We start from the raw sequence: 19,260 nt of genomic DNA, 5'->3' as shown, positions 1-19,260 counted from the left end.
TTTTGCCATGAAAATCCCTCAATTGGGCCACAAACTAAAAACTGACTTGAAGGACTTCTTGAAAGCCAACGATCCAGAAGGAAGAGGGTTCTAGACTTGAACTTGTGATATGTCATATTACACTGTAACACAAATTGCTCCCTTAAATATTTTGAGTCCTCGTACAACTTGGTTTTACAAGTCATTTCTGCTTTTCAACTTTAACACATGAAAAAAAGTTTCTATTAACTCAAAAATAGTGAGTTGAAATCGTTTTCGCAAAGCCCAGTTGATTGTAGGCTACTTAAAAATGCAAGGCAGTCTGGTTATGAGCAAACTTGTTAAATGAATCGTTCAATGACCGGTCTCCAACTCAATATGTAATGACGTAATATAAAAGTCAACTAACTAAATGAAAAGATTGGTGAAAAAGTCCAAATTTTATTGCAGGTGTGACTTAAAACTTGGGAGTCGGCTCTCGATTCCCGACACCTCTGAATCGTAAGTGATTCTTTTTTGGAATAGACTCCCAGGCCTACTTTTCCCACCCTAACATTTGCGAATTAGATTCAAAAGATGAGGGCTGCATTTCCCAGAAGCATCATATGGCTCCACGGTTGACTCAACTTAAGGTTAAGATGCTTTTTGGAAACATAGTGCAGGTTATTAAAGCTAAACAACAAAATCTAAATGAAGCTTTTTACACAGCTGAACTCTCAAGAATTGTCATTTTGCTCTTATTTACCTAAATAAGTATGTGTGAATATTAGCCGTCAAGGGATAGGACGTAGTTTGCCTATACAGAATCTTTTAAACACCCAGAGAAATTTTAACATTGATGACTCTTGGTCCTGCCTAACGCCTGTGTCACTTTAACAACAACAAAAGCATTTCAGTTTTAAATCTCAATTAGAAAAAAATGCACAAACATCGTGGATGACAACAGGGGTTAGTAAATTATCATGATATGCCTTTAACAGTGTTGTCTAATAAGTTACTGCAGGCTTATTGTAATGGCTATTTTAGATGGCATATAAATACATATCAGACATCAGATTCTACCCCCCAAAAAATAACCCATCATATTTTTTAGTTTTATGGAATTTTATTTTCATTGTTTCTTGATAAAATACAGTTTGTTTACAAGTGCTGATTACAATAACTATTTTACATTCACCTTTATTTTACATGAAGTATTTTACTTCTTAAAATATAAAATAACATACACAGTGGAAGCCATTCTAAATGGCCACAAAGTTGTTGTTTTTTCCCCTCAAGCATTGTTTCTGAAACATCCAAGTAACAGGAAAATATTGAATCGATTCAAAAATTCAATTGTTTTGTTAAGTTTACAGGCATAGAAAGTTGGGGTAGTAGGTCATGCATTACACATACCAATGGAAATAAAAGCAGTGAATAACCAATCGCTGTGACAAATGCAAACATTTCCAAGTATTCAGATCTAAACATAAGCTTTGGGACTAACATTCAATTCAGTTCTATAGGACCTGCTATATTGTATAACAGAAGTATCACAGTTATTTTCTAATGTGTTTCCTGTGTGTTTACAGTAAATGCTGCATATGTATATATGTAATAACATGTAAATGAAAGTGACAGTTTATAGTAACTGACTGATAAAATAAGTAAACGAAAGCCATTAAAAAATGCTCACACCCAAAACCATTCAGCACATCAAGCTAGAGTTTAAGTTTATTTTTACAACACAAACAGTGTAACCTGATGGGACCTTATTTTGCAAGAATCTAGTCAGTAATGATTTAAGTGAACCGTATTACAGACCTGTGACCAGTAATACAGACAATTTGATGGTAAAAAAACAGAATCACAGGGTCAGACTATCACAAGGGGCCTGGTACAAAACAACTGTAAAAACTCGAGACGAGACAGCCAATATAAAGATATAGTAAATACCCTGTTTCTTAAATGTTTTGTAAAATGATTTGTAAATAGACTTCTTTTAAAAAATATATTACTTAAAATATATTACTTTGTTTAACTAGACAGACACTAAAACAATATCTGATTATCTAGTCCCCAAATAATGACTTTGGTATATTACCAAGCAAATCTAAAAGTATTTTACATTTCTGGCCTTGAAGGCAAAAGAGGAAAGACTGATTCAAAGATTCGACGACAACTATTGTTATATTACCTGTATCACAACTTTAGCACAATTGTTTCAGGACAGAACATTTAACGTTGAAACATGATTCAAATGATTTGTTATGACACTTTCTAACAAATAAAAACCCCTTTGTTAGGTAGACAACTGGATAGACAGAAACGCTTTGCAAAAATGGATTTCAGTACATCTCAAAGAAATACACTATTTACAATATAAAACAAAACAAAAACATTCATATTCTTCCTTCGTGAAAGGTTTAACTTCATTGCTCATATACGTTTGCTATTGTCACTTAGCATTATTTTTCTTATTTTAACACAAAGGTCTAAATGTTACATGGAATATCTACTATTCCACTTAGAGGCAATGTCACATGTAAACAGCTTGAACTATTAGACAAAGACTATTGAAATGATTAAGACCTGGTTTTGCTCCTGAGAGGGTACAATAGACTATTTGATTAACAAGTGCTTTAACTCTTTCCATCTTTAAGAGTCATCATTTCTGAAGGTATTAGCAAAGTTTATTCAAGTCCTTTGTGGTATTCCAAACATAAATAGTGCAAGCCTAATAAATCTTATTTAAGATTGTGTTTGTAAGTAAAATCAGATAAGGGACTTTAGTGCTCTTTGATATTATAAATATTGTGAATATACAAATTATTGCCATTGTCAATTAATATAAATCTACTCTTATCTTCTTCCCCTACAAAAACCGACCAACGTAAGAGAAGTGCTAGCATGTACTTGAAAGCCCTCCCTTCTTTTCCATAAATATAATTTTTAAACAGTACCATATAAGCCTTGTAACAAGGCAGGTTAATATATTAGGTTTACGTATTCACAGTAATTCTGCAACTACTATTTCAGTTTTGTGGTTGAAATGTTTGAACTAACATGGCTTAAAGGGATAGTTCGCCCAAGTGACACACAAAGTGTTGAACACACAAAGAATTATTGTGGGAGGCCAAACTATTCTGGGTCACCATTGACTACCATTGTAGTTTTCTTTACTTTTATGGTAGTCTATGTTGTCCCAGAATTGTTTGGTTACAAACACTTTTCAAAATATTTGCTTCCGTGTTTAGCAGAACGAAGACATTGCAGATTTATCCCAGGTTTGGAACAACTAGAGGGTGAGTAAATAATAACAACATTTTTATTTTAGGTGAACTATCCCTTTAAATATTTATATGACCAGCTTCAGCATAGTGTGAATAGCGTGTAAAAGATCCAAAATCGGGGGTAATCACAATTTGTACATATACAAAAATAGTAGTATAATGACTTTCATTTTGAAAATGATATTACAAAAATATAACAGAAAAAGAAATAGCCGTAATATTGCCACTATTCAATGAGTTGAGTTCTAAACAAGGTGCTCACTGAGAGAGAATTAATCTTCATTGCACATACTAAACACCCCATGTACCATGGTAAATGTGTTCTGCGTGTGTGAAAAGAAAACAGAGTAACAGCACAACAGCCTGCCTCTCAAAACAACGGATACACAACCACATCAAGAGTCACTGCTGGCAACATGCATTTCTGTTACACTTAAAGGGACTGTTCGCCCAATGATTTACTAACCCTCTTGTTCCAAACCTGTAAACATTTCTTTGTTATATTAAACATAAAGAAAAATATTTGGAAGAATGTTAGCAACTGACATTTCTGGGGCATAGTTTTTAATTGTTCTGTTCAACACAAAAGATATTCTGAGGAAAATAAAAAGTTGGGGCACCATTCACTTTATCTACATAGATAGTCAATGATGTCCTAGAAATGTCACTTGCTCAGATTACAAATATCTTTCTTTGTATTCAACCAAAGAAATGTATACAGGTTTGGAACAACGAGAGAGTGAGTAATTCATGACAGATTTGTCTTTTTTTGTTGAACGGTCCCTATGATTGCTTTTTTCAATGCTCACTCTTGCTGGTAATCATCACGACCACTATCGTACCACCAAACACGAGACACAAAGTTTGGATGGCCCGATGCAGTCATCGTGACAAAATGCGCCACATCCCTTGCACATAATCATGGCCTTTAGCCGACAGTAGCACTTTGATTTGACGTCCTCCATCCCAGAGGTTTCTATAAAGGCTTGTTGAGGTGATGTCTCATCCTGGGTGCTCTGATCTAAGAGGTGACCCGCAGGTATGGCAGTGACAGTAACTGAAAAAGACATCATACTTCCACCTGCCGGATCCACGTCGCCGCTGCAGGACACGGTTGAAGAGGTTGGAGTGTCTGTGATGTTCAATGTGTGTGGAACAGTCATGCTAATGGTTCCGCCGTACTGCTGGCCAGTGGCGAGTTCTTGGCCGTTGTGTGTTTGGTTACTGTCCGCTAACTGATATGGCTCTGTGTTACCCTGTATACCGCTGCAGATATCAAACTGCTTTTTTGAGCAAGTTTCTTTGGTTCTAGTAGAAGAGCTGTCATCTTTGTTGGATAAACAGCTGACTGAAGATTCAGATTTCACGTTGGATTCCCTGGGTGGTGGTGCGACACCCTCATCCATGCTAAAATATCCCTGTGGTTCCACTTTGACCCTTGTGGAATTCAGTTGTTCTCCAGAGGAGCTTCCTATTGATTCGTTTTTTACTTTCACGCTCTCTTCGACTTCTTTTTTCTCTTTCTTCAAGTTGGCAAGGGTTGTGTTATTAGCTGGATGTGGCCTTTTGCTGCTCTCCGATCCTCTACCGTAAGTGGAGACGTTTAGGAGGTAATGTCCTGTCATTGCTGGCTTGGATTTCCTCTTCCGTCCAAAGATGCCCGGATGGTTACTCACCTGCTTTTGGTGGCTCTCAGGGTGTCCTAACTGAAAGGACTGAAATTGGGAAAGCTGAGAACTCGAGCTGGTGTTTTTCTGCTCGCATTTGGACCTTAGCGGATGGAGGACCTGGTCCTGAGTGACCAGTTTGTCCACACTTACTGCAGATCTGCCTTGCATCGTAGATGAACCAGACAAAACTCGGTGCCCAAATCTGCTGATATCTTCTTGGTTCTCTTTTTTCAAACCAGCTGTGATACTAATATTTCCTATATCTCTGGCAGACATGGACGCAGACTTAACCTCATTCTTGGATAGTGGCTTTGGGAGGATCTTCTCTACCTCTTTAACCTCTTTACCTTGAAGGAGCTGGGTGACCAGTGGATTATTTGCTGGGATTGTAAAACTAGACATGGTCTTTGACAACCCTGACAGAGGCGCCTGTTCTATCTGGTTCTGTGCAATTGAATTTACCGCAGTCAGGTTTTCTGGTTGACTTGTAGGTGCGACCAATCCTCCACCTTTCAGCATTGGGTTTAGTGTACCCGGAGTGGTTTGAGACCCCCTCAAAGAGCGAGTCTGGTTTGCACAGAGGCCTTGAGTAAAACCAAGATCAGTGTGTCCGTAAGAACCTGAGGTGGGAGGAGTTTGTGAAACAGCTTCGGGGACGGGAGATCCAGAGCTCTGCTTTGTGGGTGACACAGATTGACTTCTGCTGCTTGCTGGTGAAAATTCTTCAGACAGGGATCGAGCTGGGGAGGGTGTGGAAGTACCTCCGCTTGAACCTCCACTTGACCCAGTTCCTCTTGAGGAAGAAGAGCCGGCTGCTGCTGCAGCAGCGCGCTGTGCCCGCGCTAACTGGGCTTTTGCCTTGATGTCAGCTAGGGTGCGTGCTCCAGTGCGACCAGGCCGAACGCTAGGTGGTGTCAAGGGGATGGGCGTCCTTGGGGATGTCTGCTCAATAGATGCAGGAGCAGAGCGAATTCTTGACACTGGTATCTGCGAGATTTAAAGAGAGATTCAAAGTTATAGTCAAAGTTTCACTGCTGTTCTCATTAAATACATCACAGGAACTAGAATTATGCTAGAGTGCCATGAAGAATGTTCTGGGTGGTTGCTAGGTGGCTTACTGGCCCAAGTACAAAATAACCACATCTTAGTCTATATAATATTCTGAGGCCAGGTTTACGAAAATGTGGACAAAATATAAGAACAATCTGAACTTTTCGTATTTTTCTAAAGAATAAATTCACAGGGTTTGTCCATAATTACACTAATCTACGGTAACATATTAATCTATCCATTACATTTTTATGTGTAACAAACACCTCAAGTATATTAACATTTTGTTGCTGGTAATTTAATTTGGAGAAGTGTCTGTCATTATTGATTGCCTGTCTATTTCCATTTGGGACACAAACAATGCTATATAGTAAAATATTAAAAGTAACATTTTAGCTACCATTATAATATTATATAGTTAATACAAAGTATTATATATCGTCCAAATACACAAATAAGTAATATTTCGTGTCAATATTTTTGACCCAGTCCAATGTTTCATGTCGTTTTGAACCAGCATAACTGTAAAAACAACACATTTGTCTAGTAATGAGGAATACATATTTCATCATTATTATATCAGAATATGAAATGAAATTCCTCATTACTGTAAACAGTCAAACAAAATTCTAACCCGATGCGATACATGTGACATTAGAAACGGATCATTTTACAGCTCAGCTAATGCTAATGCACATCATAGTGTTATTATGATAATTAAAGCATTTTAGAGAATTTTATAAAACAAAGTTATGAAAATACCCTGAAGATGTCAACGGATTAATTGAACAGTTATTCATTTTCATCTAGGCCATGTTATACAGTATGCATGTGTTATTAAAAAACAACATGTATAATCAACACGTATGTGAAATAAAACGTAGAGTCAGAGCAAACAGCTGACAAATGGATCTCTAGAGATTAGATGATAAATGTGACAGGTGTTATGAGGTGGCAATCATGGAGTAAATCCTGTCAAAATTGCAGAAATGGTGCACGTTTGCGCGTGTATCACCTCATTTGCGCTTTGACTAAACAAAACATTACTTTCACTTTACAGCTATTTTACCAGTTTAAGTTAAGTGATACACCACAATGCGCTTTAATGTTTTACTATTCTAGACACTGGAGAGAGCATGTGCACGCTCAACTCTATGATGAATACACTTACAGTTAATCCGCCGGTCACATGCATTCTGAACCGTACAGCACGAGCCGTATGGATCCGCTTCACTACTATCCTCCAGGCAAATAATCTGCACGCCTTGATCTAAATCCCTAACCAAATACGCGCAATAAGAAAAGTGTTGTTTGCCTTAGTCATGAGCTAAGAAATAAAACTAAAACATACTTTGAGGGGAGGTACTCTCTGTTCTGCTGTTTCTTTAGCTGTCGCTGGAGGTGACATTTCTATTGGAGTGACCCGAGGCTTTTTCTCTGTTCCGAGTTCTGTATCCTGTTCACTGGAGAGTTTCCTCTTCAGATGTTCTGATGTGACAGCAGGTATTGGAGATCCAGGCTTATTCCTTTCCATTACTCTCTGTCCAACCTCAACCACAGCGATTTCTTCTTTAGTGGTCGCCGTCTCCATTTCTTTCAAACAGGTGACTGCCGCTTTTGAAGGAGATGCTGGGGTCTTACATCTGATCTCATTCTCCTGTGTCGTTTCACTGGGTGCTGTGGTCTCCTCTGCTTTCTGAACGGGAGATTTTGCAGTCAATTCTCCTGTTGTTTCTTTCTCGTCTGGGGGTGATTGTACTTGCTCTGGAGCTGAATGTTTCACTTGCTCTTCGTGGGAGGAATGTGTTACTGCTGTTTTCACATCTCTGGACCTTAACTCCATGTGGCTGACCTCCACCACTGGGCTTTGCTTTTGTGATTCTTTGACAATCTGTGGCTTTTCTGATGGGACTGTGCTTTTAGCTGGTTCAGGAACATCATCAGCCTCTATCAGCTGTGTGGATTCTTCTATGGTTAGGCCAGAACTAAAAAGACAAGCAGATTAAGATTGAATATGTGATTCTAAAACATCATCTAATGTACAATTGATAGCAATTTTTATGATTTGTGGTGACTTACTGTTCACCATAGTAGCTCTCAAAGAAATGCTCCTTCCAAGCCTCCACCTTCTTTTCTTTCTCAATTTCCTGTCGCATTCTCAGTCTCAACTCAGGGGTGAACTCACCTGAGATGACAAAGCGTTTCACATAAACCACATTGCATGTTGCAGATAAGCTTCCTTATTAAGGAATAAATACTAATTCTGTCATCGTTTCTAATCCTTTTGACATTTTAAATCTCACAAAAGAAGATATTTTGAAGAATGTTGTTAACTGGCCCCCATTCACTTCCATCGGTTTTGTTTCCATACAATGGAAGTGAATTTAATCCAGTGCTGTTCGGTTACCAACATTCTTCAAAATATCTTTTTTAGGTAAAACTATCACTTTGATGGTGCACCTTTGTAGTTACCAATGTCAAAAAATGACTTTCAGTTTACTTCTAGCAAGTGTAAAGTTGACTAAAAGTCAAACATTTATGTTTTAAATAACTGTCTAAATATTAAATCATTGCCGGAATATAATTTGAAAAACTTTAACAAATGGAAAATTTTAAATGTTGCCTGAATCATATTAAGGCACTAAAAGAAAAACAATGTTGACATAAAAGCTCATCCGAAATATTAATAAAACTAAAATAAAGCGAAGAAAAAAACTATAACAACAAATCTAGTAAGCCACAAACACATCAACTGACCCTCTGACAGCCTTTCTTTCCAAGATTGTGCTGCTGATGTAAAGAACTCATTGTTCAAAGTAGAGCTGGACACCTTCAACACTCCATCCATACTAGCCTGCAACAAAAATACCCAGAATTCCTCGGTAACAATCATCTTAACTAATTCATGACCCGCAAACAAACAGGTCTGTATTTCATTACCTGCTGGTCGACCTCTGGGAGCATCTTAAGAAGCTTCTGTTGACACTCTGTAGGCAGCAGTGAGAACGTGTGCTTATTGATTAGAGCTCGCAGGTTGGTGTTGACGAGGATGGAGTCTGGTGTTTCAACATCTATCTCACACTTCGTACGCCTCAGTTGTCCTTAAAATCAAGAATGGTGGGATCAATTACAACATCTCATGCACTGATACAAATGACATTAATCAGAGAGAAAACGTACTGGCGCTGAGCCGACTGGAACGCTGAGACACCTTCCGGGCACCGGTCGTGTGGCACACGTCTGCTTTGACAGAGGACGATGAGCTGGAGGTAGAATTTGGTGGACTGGCAGGGCAGCGCTCGGTCTGTTTGAGCTCCCAGGCTGTGGTGGACAGAGATTTGTGTCTAACTTACAAATCTCACTAAAACTGTGTATGCTGTATAACGTGCATAAGGGGTCTCTGAAACCCATATTAAAGATTGCACAAGGTGTGTCCAGACTTTTGGCATTGTGCATGCTATCATTTTTCTAACATAAATCTTTTTTCAAAATTGTTCAAATCATAAAAACAGCGTAAAATGCTGAACGTACGGGTTTTGGAGGCAGATGTGTCGTGACTCATGTCTTTGACAGTCTTGAGTAGCAGCCGTGAACTTGAGGTGGTGGGAATTACACACTGCCTCCGTTGATTCCTCTGTTGCTGCTGTTTTAGTGCCTTCGGAAAAAAGTTCCCATTAATCTACACGTTACATGACACACGTTACTATGACAACAACAGATGGCCTCGCTGGCATTAAACAGTGGCTAATATGACAGAAAGATCGGGTCTTGGTATAGTATGCTGCTAAACTGTAAATGCCATAGTCAATATAGGTCATTTAAGAAAACAGGACTGCTTTTATAGTGTACTTACATATGACACCTATAAAGAAATATAAAAATGTGCTAAAGATTGTTTTCCACACAAGTTGAGGCATAGATGACACGGAGAGACAAATGGAGAGACACGAGAGGTGGAGCTTACATTGTTTAACGGTTGCCAACAATGTCACAACTTGCTGCAATAAAACAGAATTTAACTGATGTAGAGTAACTAGTGTTTTTAAGAACTGAAATGATCCATTTTAAAGTGTGAATCTTTTTATGAAGATGTTCTTTAATATGAGGCTTGTCCCCTGTTCATTTGTTGTAACCGAATGGATGTTATGTAGGTGGTACGTTATGTCAATCAAATGAAATAAAGTACATTTTTTCAATAAAGTGTCTATTTAAAAATGACTTGACATAAAATGACTTATAACATGATACTAATTCATTATTTCAATGAAACGTAATTGCAGTTGTGAATGGCAGTACCTGTTTGAGGGCCTTTTTGCTGTGTTTCTGTGATGGGGACATGAGTTTGCTGTTGGAGACTGATGGAGATGCGCAGCGCGACTGTGGAGATGACGGCTGAGACTGCAGTTTCGTTGGCACTGAGAATCGAGAAAAACAATACAGTCGATGCTTGCTTATGTGTTCATCTGTACACATACATTCCCAACATTCAAACAAACTTCATTTCTATGATGAGAAATCAAAGTCATCAGTATTGCAGTATTGGGCAATCCCAATAACAACACAATGTATTTTAATGTATTAAGAATAGCACTCGTAGTATAAAGTAGTATTTCCGAAAAGTGGGAGGAATACCAGCTACCAGGCTCATCAGGTCAGCTCAGGTCAGCTTTATTTGTACCCGTAAATAGACTTGATTTGCAGTGTTGTGAGTTCACATATATATATGTGAACTCACACGTCACAAACATTAAACATTGCATCATATAATAGCTATAATAAAAAGATCTTTAAAGTTCCCAGCATCACTAAAAACCTGCTTGGAAGTTGGACTAAAAACAATCAAATAAACAGCATACAAAAATGTGAAATACATAAATAAGTGAATGAATGAAGAACAATATGCTGCTGCTTCGGCTACCATTTCCTGGTTTTTGCAGAGTTTGTTCTTCCCCTTTAACATCACGATCCTTTTGTTTTCAAGAGAATTAAAATAAACTAAAATATGAAACTGAAAGCCTTACTTACAGTACTTGGTTTTGCATGAATTCGCGTTGTTTACGTGCATTTTTATAAAATATTTTAGTGAACGTTTCTGCAAGATGGCTGGAGGTAAAGCGAGTGTTAGGCTAGATAGCGTTGTACTTCTCTTAAATATATGAGGAAGTAGTATCAATGGTGCAATGAAAAAAATACCAACCATAATTTCCTGTGTTTTGCATTCTGATGATAATTTGACTTAAAAGGAGCAGAGCTAACCTTAGATCTGAGGTCATTGACACACACTGTAACATATAACAGTTCACACATAATGATACAGAATTAAACAGTAATCATTTATAATATGATGTGATTTATATTTTCATGACTTACATTAATTTTTATCTTTAAAATTGTATTATTGTATTAGTATTAGTGACAAAACAAATATATAGGACAAAACTATTAGTCAGCAGACGTTTGCTCAACTTTAAATTATCATCTTATCCGATCGGAAGATTAACAGTGCAACACAAAATAATATTACTTTTATAAAAATCTCCTTATGAAAGTACTCATGTCTCCGGTACCCAAATATGCACATCTCACTTCCCTCTGTACAAGTGTACACATCTATATAACACTGCAGGATATCATTTTATAAAAATAAGAATTGTCAGTTTCGATTTTATGGTGAATTTAAAGATTCAGGGTTCCCACACTTTCACCAACACCAAAATGGAAAAGGGATTTTCAAGCACATTTTGGTCAAATTCATAATTGTGTTTTTGTGCCCTCGACGGGTACTTTGGGAAAAGGATGAAACATTGAAGGACGTCACAAACCAGTAAACATCTGTTTCTCTTTACAAAGGGCCATTTCAGAAGTTACTTAGCAAAGGGTACATGCAGTCAAAGACAAACACAGACAGGGGTTTGTACTGTTGCTGTATTGGGTCAACAATGCTGCCATATTGGGGAGAACAAGACTGTCCATAACAAAAAGAGAATAAAAAGAACAATAACGTTTACATTTCACATCAGGTTTTCAATGATTTACAGTCTACTTGGCAGTATAAAAATGTCTCGTATCGTTACAATGAACAAGTCTGACTATCAATAGAGTAATTTAGAATTTTGGCTTATTTTTCATAGTAAATGTGGAAACTGTCATGATCCTGCCTCTCCTTGTCTTGGTTTTCGAGTCTTGTGGCAGGATCATGTCAGTCCCATGTGTTTTGTGTGGAGAAAGAGCATTGTTTTGGTTTAAGAAGCCATGCTCTCTCTCCAGTGTCGCGTCCTTTAGTCCCGCCCCCTTGTTTCCCCGGTTAGCGGTCCATTAGTGTTAGTCTTGTCTCCAGCCCTGATCCATCTTTCCCTTAGTGTTTCAGTCCCCTCACCTGCCTCGTGCAATCCTCCTGTTAGCTTTCCCTTAGTGTTTCATCCATGTCACCTGCCGCCACTCTCCCTGTGTCATCAGTCCTTGTTAGTGTTTCCCCTTATCAAGCCCCAGTTTCCCTCTGTCTCTTGTCGGTTCATTTTGCACACTTTGCACATTTACCCTTCGTCTGTCTGGATTACCCGTGTTCCTGTTCCCTGGACTCAAGTTTGTGGACTTAGTTTGTTTTGTTCCCCTTGTGGGAAGTCTTCAGTCTTGTTTGTGTTCATGTTTTCCCCATCGAGGGTCTTTTGTTTTAATAAAGTTTTGTGATTTATATCAAGTCTGCCTGCGCTTGGGTTCTGTCCACACACCCTGACAGAAACATTCCAATGTACTGTAAGTATGGGATAGTGTACAGTACAGACAGCCAGTTATCATGATTTATCTATCAGGATTGAATAAAGACAGAATAATTTGTAAATATAATCTCATATATGTTATTAAAAGGGCTTCAGCCTTTTCAAAGGATTTTCAGCAGGATGATTGTGCATTATTCGTTTTGAACAGATGACAATGTCAGAGGTCTCCAACCCAGTACCGTGCCATGAAAGAGCCGTTGCCGGGTCACAAGAATGTGCTGAAAATCCCTGTTACTTCACTGTATATTTTTATTATGCCTTGGCCGTTTAAGAGCGACCGTTCAAATTTACACATAGGGTGCGTTTTTTTAAGCAATGATGAGACTTTCTATGTTCAACCAAACAAGTTCAAGAGTGCCAAACAAACATCGCTCGATGGATTCTTAAGTGGAGGAGGTAAGAAAAGAAAAAAATACCTTCGACATCTTGAAACAAAGCATCCAGCACTAAAAAACAGTGACTGCAACCAAATCAAAGTAACAAAGAGGGCTGGAAATTTGCAACACACTTCGCGTTTCACTGTTATAATACTGTTCCTCCTCGTTTGGACAGTATTATTGCGGGGAAACAAGCCCAAGGCTCCCATTAATTGAGTTATGGTGAGTTTGTAAATGGCTTTGTTTGTAAAGTTATATTTAGAAGTTCGAACAATTAATGTAAAAAAAATGGTCTTCGTTTAATAAGTTGTATGAAGTTGGAAAGACGGCGAAGTTTGACGAATGTAACACAGTTCAATAAAAGGAAGGAAGGAAGGAAGCGGCTTAATAAAAACTTAAATAGACAGCCGTCAGCCCCCTCACGGGCGACTGGCGGCGACACACACATAACTAAACTAAACTCACACAAACAGTCTGGTCGCTCATCCGCTTATGCTCCCGATCTCCTCAAATGATAAAAGCCAGGAGAAGTTTTACAATTTCAACTAAATTTAATGGACTTTGTGAGGTTTTATTTTTATGCAGTTGGCATGAATGCGAAGTAAATTAATAATAAATACGTACGTAATAAGTAGTTATTTATTCACAGTAATGGATAATTATTTTCATTGTTCTTACCTCCATCCCCACCAGCCGGTCCGTGTGAATATTTCACAATTAAGGTACAGAGAGGTTTCTAACAGATGCAGATCCCTGATGCGTGCAGCAATACACCAGCATTTAAACATTTCGTTCTGTCCCTGCTGATATAGTGAACTTGACTGAGCGGCTTCAAACATAGCAAGCTCAAATAGCCAAACCTCCGCTCAAACACACAGCAAAAGTTCATTCCTGCAACAGATAACACTTCTGGGAGCATGTTTTACGTTTTCGCTAAACCAATGCTATCAAGCTAGAATTTCACTGTTTCCCGACATCCTAAAAAAACTATTAAAACTCTTTTTTATATACTAATGAAATTATTCTTGAAATGAACGTAGATGAAAAGAAACTTATTTAGCAGGGGTTTAATACAACATCAAAAAATATATTTTATTATAGCGCAAGCATCATTGAATTTGCACTTCTCTGGCATTAAGAGAGTTAAACAACTCCACGCCTCTGTCTGGATTGTGCAGGACTGCACATGATCATGATCCATCCGCTCACAGCCTCTTTTTTTTAAGTTCTTCCCGGTTTCCCCCAGACCAGCAGCGTTGTTTTGTTCTGGCTTCGGAGACACTAATCAATATTTATAACAGCATGATGCAACTCTTACAAAATGTTGTTTGTTTAATTTGAGCACTTTCAAGTACCTATGTCTGTATTCAAATATTTTCCAGCACTTTCAAGGAGGAGTAGATAACGTGTGTCCTTTTCCAAAGCTCAAACACTGTCTTCTATTCCATCTTAATATGGAGACACCACCATAAGCCAACTATTTACATTCTGATTTTGAAAAATATTCGCAACCCTTTGTGGCACTATAAAAACATAGCTCAGTTAGTTTGAGCAGACAGAAATTAGCTTAGCCAGTGACGTACATTATGTTTTTGTCAAAGCTGTTTGTAAAGTCATGATTTTTGCAAACCCTGTTTGTGTTAGAGGTGCAGAAATAACACACTTCACCTTAAAGTTTGATTTTTCAGATTTGCCAGTAATAAAAAGCATGTTACCTCTCCTCTTCCACCTTCCTCTGCGTCCATCTTTGCTGTTGCTGGTGGTGTTTTCTGTGCATCTGGTATCAGACATGTTATCGCTACTGTCCTCTGAGCCCTCTTCTGACAGTTCCTTTACCCCGTCTGCAGTGTCCTTCTGCTCGTACGCAAAAATAAACCCTTCACATCAGCAGCCAGACACAATAAACTGACACAATTAACAGGTTATGTGAATCGGATTAAAGCATGTTATGTTGATAATAATAAACACATGAAAACACATTGAGGTCAAATACTGGAGTAAGTATGAAACCATGTACCATTGGTTGGTAAAGATCCTAAAGTCAGTAAACATATTATGAACTTTGCATCTTAAAAACATTAGAAAACACACACAAACACTTTTATCCAATTCAACTTGTAAATCCAAAAAGATATGTTATACAGTATTATCACAATCCTTATTCTAGCATCATGGCTAGAGCTACAGTAAGCTTCAAACCTGTGTTTTCGGTTTGCATGTTTCACACATCCTGTCATCAATCTATCAAAAAGTGGCTATAGCATTTACAGTTCGGTTACTCGATTGTTGCCATGAAGGAAATGTTTACATTCAATATACATTTTCATGATAATTTACTCAGCCCTTGTTGTCAACCAAGATTTATATGTATTTCTTCGTTAGTTGAAAATTCTGGATAGGTTTGATCAAAAACCTTAATTTCATTTCGTCTAAAGAAAAAAATACATATACATCTTGGATGACAACAGGGGTCAGTAAATTATCATGAAAATGTATGTTGAAAGTGAACAAATCCTTTAAGAATGTTCACTAACCTTCAGTGTATAGACTCCCATTCGACCTGGAACTTTGTAGAAGATTCCTTCCTCTCCACGTGAGTTTGTATGAAGCATGGCATTGAGACAGGCAAGAGGGGAAGTCCCACTAAAAAAATGTAATCAGCAAGTTAAAACCATCACACACCACCTCAACTTATTTGTTCCTCTACGTGAAAACATTAAAATAATGTTCATGTTAAATGTCTGATTGAATATTAAACAACATTTCAACAACATGTTGGCTTGTAATCTGGCAAGAACAATGTAAGATCAGTGTTTCTAATATTGAACCTATCAAAAACTATTAAAGAATGCAGAATATAAGAATATAGCCAAAACAGCGATATGTAAGAGAAATCTCTGTCTTTTGTGTTAAAGTTTGCTGCACTCGGATTAATTGGATAAGATTTTGAAGAGAGGGATGTGAGCAATTCATGTCAGCGAAAACAAAATACAGCTAAAATCACTACTTTATCACAATGTTTGCCATTCGAGTCCCTTTATGTATTATTTGTTGCCATATGGGGGCATTTTGTTTGGATTTCAAACTATACATGTCGTGACACTATTCACATTCTTTTAAAACACTTTAGTATAAGATTTTGCATTAATAAAAGTTATAATGTAAATAGAAATGCCCAATACAAATACAAGGAAAAAAATATCCTATAAAACATTTTCGTCATACTATAGTATGCAATGGACTCTCAAATGTGCCTAAGCGTAGTGACGAACTTCCGATGTTGTCAGGATATCAGTTTCCTAAAACAAGGAACAAACCTAAACGATGATCAGGGAAAACCACATTTCTGTCAAAATGTGCTTTTAATAAACACTAGTCGCTTTCAAAAAACTAGGTCTTATTCCACGGATAAAGTGAATAATCTCACGTCAAGCATTTTCTCCTGCACAAGTCCAGGATTACACACATTCAGTAAATAAAATATGACAGAAAATCTTCAAATATAAAAGCAAAAGCACAACCAGCCACTAACTAGTTTAGACTAGAGGACAAGCACTATGGTAAAAGCCACAGCCACTAGGCCCTCACTTTTGGGGTTTACAGAGTCCCTTGCATGCCGTGTTAACCAGTAAAAGGTTAATAACATGCACAGGGATTGGCTTGTGTCTTTTAGTCAGTTGGAGAGGAGGGTATGCTTCTGTACAATCTTACCTTCTGGATGACAACAGAGACAAGAAACAAAAAAGAAATTTGATTATTAGATATGCTGATGGTATAATTGGTATAGCTGTAACCTGAACTGAAGATAAAAAAAGCAAAGAACCGAGATGTACACAGACATGTATGCATGTGGAAAAACCTCACCTTATTTCCTTAAGCCTTTCTCTTTGAATCACTTGTAGGATCTCTTTATGACTCATCGGCGTGTTGGGGTACTTCTCGAGAACCTGGGAACAGTGTTACGAAAACAAGTAAACCATGCAGCAATGACTCACGGCTCACGCTATAGTAGAGACCACAAAGAAGCCAGCAGGGGAGTGGATGGTCTTTTTATAAGGGGGTTCGATTAGACAGCAGTGGCATTGGTTGGTCGCAGTGGAAATTCCATCTGTGTTTATGAAATGCATCGGGCTAGGAAACAGATTGAAATGGGGTTGGGTTTGGTTAGTGAATAATGTAAGAATAATGTCCTGAAAGATGCAATGATAATTGCATTATCCGCAGTTGTTGCATAGGTGAGCAACATGCAGTGAGACATTTCATTTCCACTGTTGTGTCTGAAAAATGGAGACAAAATCTAGACATTCGTGAAGATCTGCATCTTTCAGCCACATATGAATCAGCAGCTGGATCAAAGCCCAAGAGCTGCTCCATCCCTGCTGCGTTAGAGTTCTGACATGAGCTTATTGCATTGCAACTATCCTGAATTACTACTTATCCATCTTTTGCTTTTTAACTATTACAGAAGCCTTCAACAGTACTGTATTTAAACACTTAGAGCCATAAATACGAATGTAAGGATTTCTGTAAATAAACGTCTATTACTCTCAAATGAATACAGGTGTCGAGAGAACATTTGTCACATGAACATGTTACGTTAATGCATAGAAATACTTTCCACTGTAATTTCAGCAGAATTCTTTTACATACAGTTATGGGATTATACGTTTTGTAACAGTTAAAATAGTGCATGAGTCCCTCAATTCTCCCGGCTGTGAAAGTCACAGTTGGAAAAGGGTCAAATATTCAGAAGATGCTGCTTAAGCAAACAATGTCAAGCAAACAGAGGATATTTCTGCGGACAGGACGAATAATGAGCCTTCCAGGTAACATTGCAGGCCTAGTATTAAGACTCGAGGGTAAACTTTTAGTCACTCAGGTCATTTTTATCCCTTGTTTACTTTACATTATTAAGATTCTACAAATGTAAACGTATATGTATATGTAACCTAAACTGTCAATCTTCACATAGACGAGCAGCCTTTATTTTAATGCTAGTTTGTTTGCTTTTGTGATCAAATATAATACTTTTTACTTTAGGTTGTAAGTGTCCATACATTCAGGAGGACACTATGTTATAAAACAAACTTCTGATGATGGTCAGTCAATGCTTTGTGAACCACATTCGGCCCTTAAAAGAACCAAACTGGACAGCTGTGGCTGTAAACTAAGCCACTTTTGCGTTTACACTGGTTTGAATGCGATATAAGTCTTTGCTGACACATAGCAGGTGCATCACATAAAACGGAATAATGCAAGTCTTTACTTAGAAGACCCTCGTTGTCTTTATCTGAATAAATATACTGTTCCAATGTCAGCCTGTATTGTTGAACGACACGAAATGTCGGTTTTAGATACTTGAACTGATTATGTCAAGCGCAACCACAGACATGACAAATAGTAAACACACCGTTTGACAAGCGCCCAAAACATCGCTATATATCTTTTTAACCGGCCTGTTTTTGCTATAAGGAACAATTCGAGTTAAACAACCGAGTCATATATTACTGTCTTCGGAAGGTGAAAGAAAATAACTAAATGTTTCAAATGTTCCGGTGAGCTAAGCTAACAGGCTAAACAGCCAAGTGTCACTAGTGTACTCGCGCTTAGCTGCCTCGCGCAAGCTAGCAGCCGAGGACGCAAACGTCAGTTTACGCACGCTCTTTCAAAGCACTACCCGGACGTAAAAGTTGTAAAATAATAGGTAATTATCGATGAAACCGTTTATTTGTTGTTATGTCACGCTTTCAAAGCGCACGGGTCCAAATGCACTCTCGCGTCAAACCGAAACCAGGCCCCGAAATGCATACGCGACACTTAGCTTACAACAGCGGGTCGTGAACTCACAAACACAGTCGTACAAGTGGGAGCACAAGGTGAAAACAAGCCAAACAATCGCGCAAGCAGTTTTACCGTTTTGGCGGCCTCGGCCCACGTCCTGCCCTTTTTCTTCTTCTGTCTTTCCCTCATGCCTGCGGTCGCTTGCGAAAAATCGACCAGTTTTGAAAGGGCGCTGTAGAAACTGCTGATGTTGCTTTAGTTACCGTGCGAGAGCTACCATCTCTGCCATATTGTGCTTTTACTGTAAGAGACATCATGTGACCCTCCGGGAAACGTCATCTACTGTACTGTGACA

At 38.1% G+C, this 19,260-nt stretch overlaps 1 protein-coding gene across 1 annotated transcript; it reads right to left on the bottom strand.

Moving 5' to 3' along the window:
- Window positions 1–1,082: 1,082 nt before the first annotated feature.
- On the bottom strand, window positions 1,083–19,224 carry asxl2 (ASXL transcriptional regulator 2). Its single transcript, XM_079459228.1, has 12 exons — window positions 19,038–19,224; window positions 16,989–17,071; window positions 15,659–15,767; window positions 14,840–14,978; window positions 10,268–10,386; window positions 9,503–9,626; window positions 9,152–9,292; window positions 8,912–9,072; window positions 8,729–8,825; window positions 8,051–8,156; window positions 7,323–7,956; window positions 1,083–5,908 (listed from the first exon to the last, which is right to left on the bottom strand). The coding sequence occupies exons 1-12, from the start codon at window positions 19,092–19,094 to the stop codon at window positions 4,085–4,087; spliced, it is 3,594 nt and encodes a 1,197-aa protein (XP_079315354.1). The 5' UTR covers window positions 19,095–19,224; the 3' UTR covers window positions 1,083–4,084.
- Between the last annotated feature and the right edge of the window lie 36 nt (window positions 19,225–19,260).

Source organism: Barbatula barbatula (genome assembly GCF_947034865.1).
Source record: "Barbatula barbatula genome assembly, chromosome: 6".
Lineage (NCBI taxonomy): Eukaryota > Metazoa > Chordata > Actinopteri > Cypriniformes > Nemacheilidae > Barbatula > Barbatula barbatula.
Note: the sequence above shows the minus strand (reverse complement) of the source record. Positions and strands in the feature narration are given on the sequence as shown.

Excerpts from the sequence above, each read along its gene's own strand:
- asxl2 (XM_079459228.1), bottom strand. The coding sequence starts at position 19,094 with ATGAGGGAAAGACAGAAGAAGAAAAAGGGCAGGACGTGGGCCGAGGCC. Across the intron at positions 9,627-10,267 it reads GCAAAAAGGCCCTCAAACAG|GCACTAAAACAGCAGCAACA; the intron begins GTACTGCCATTC and ends TTTTTTCCGAAG. Across the intron at positions 8,826-8,911 it reads TCCCAGAGGTCGACCAGCAG|GCTAGTATGGATGGAGTGTT; the intron begins GTAATGAAATAC and ends TTTTTGTTGCAG.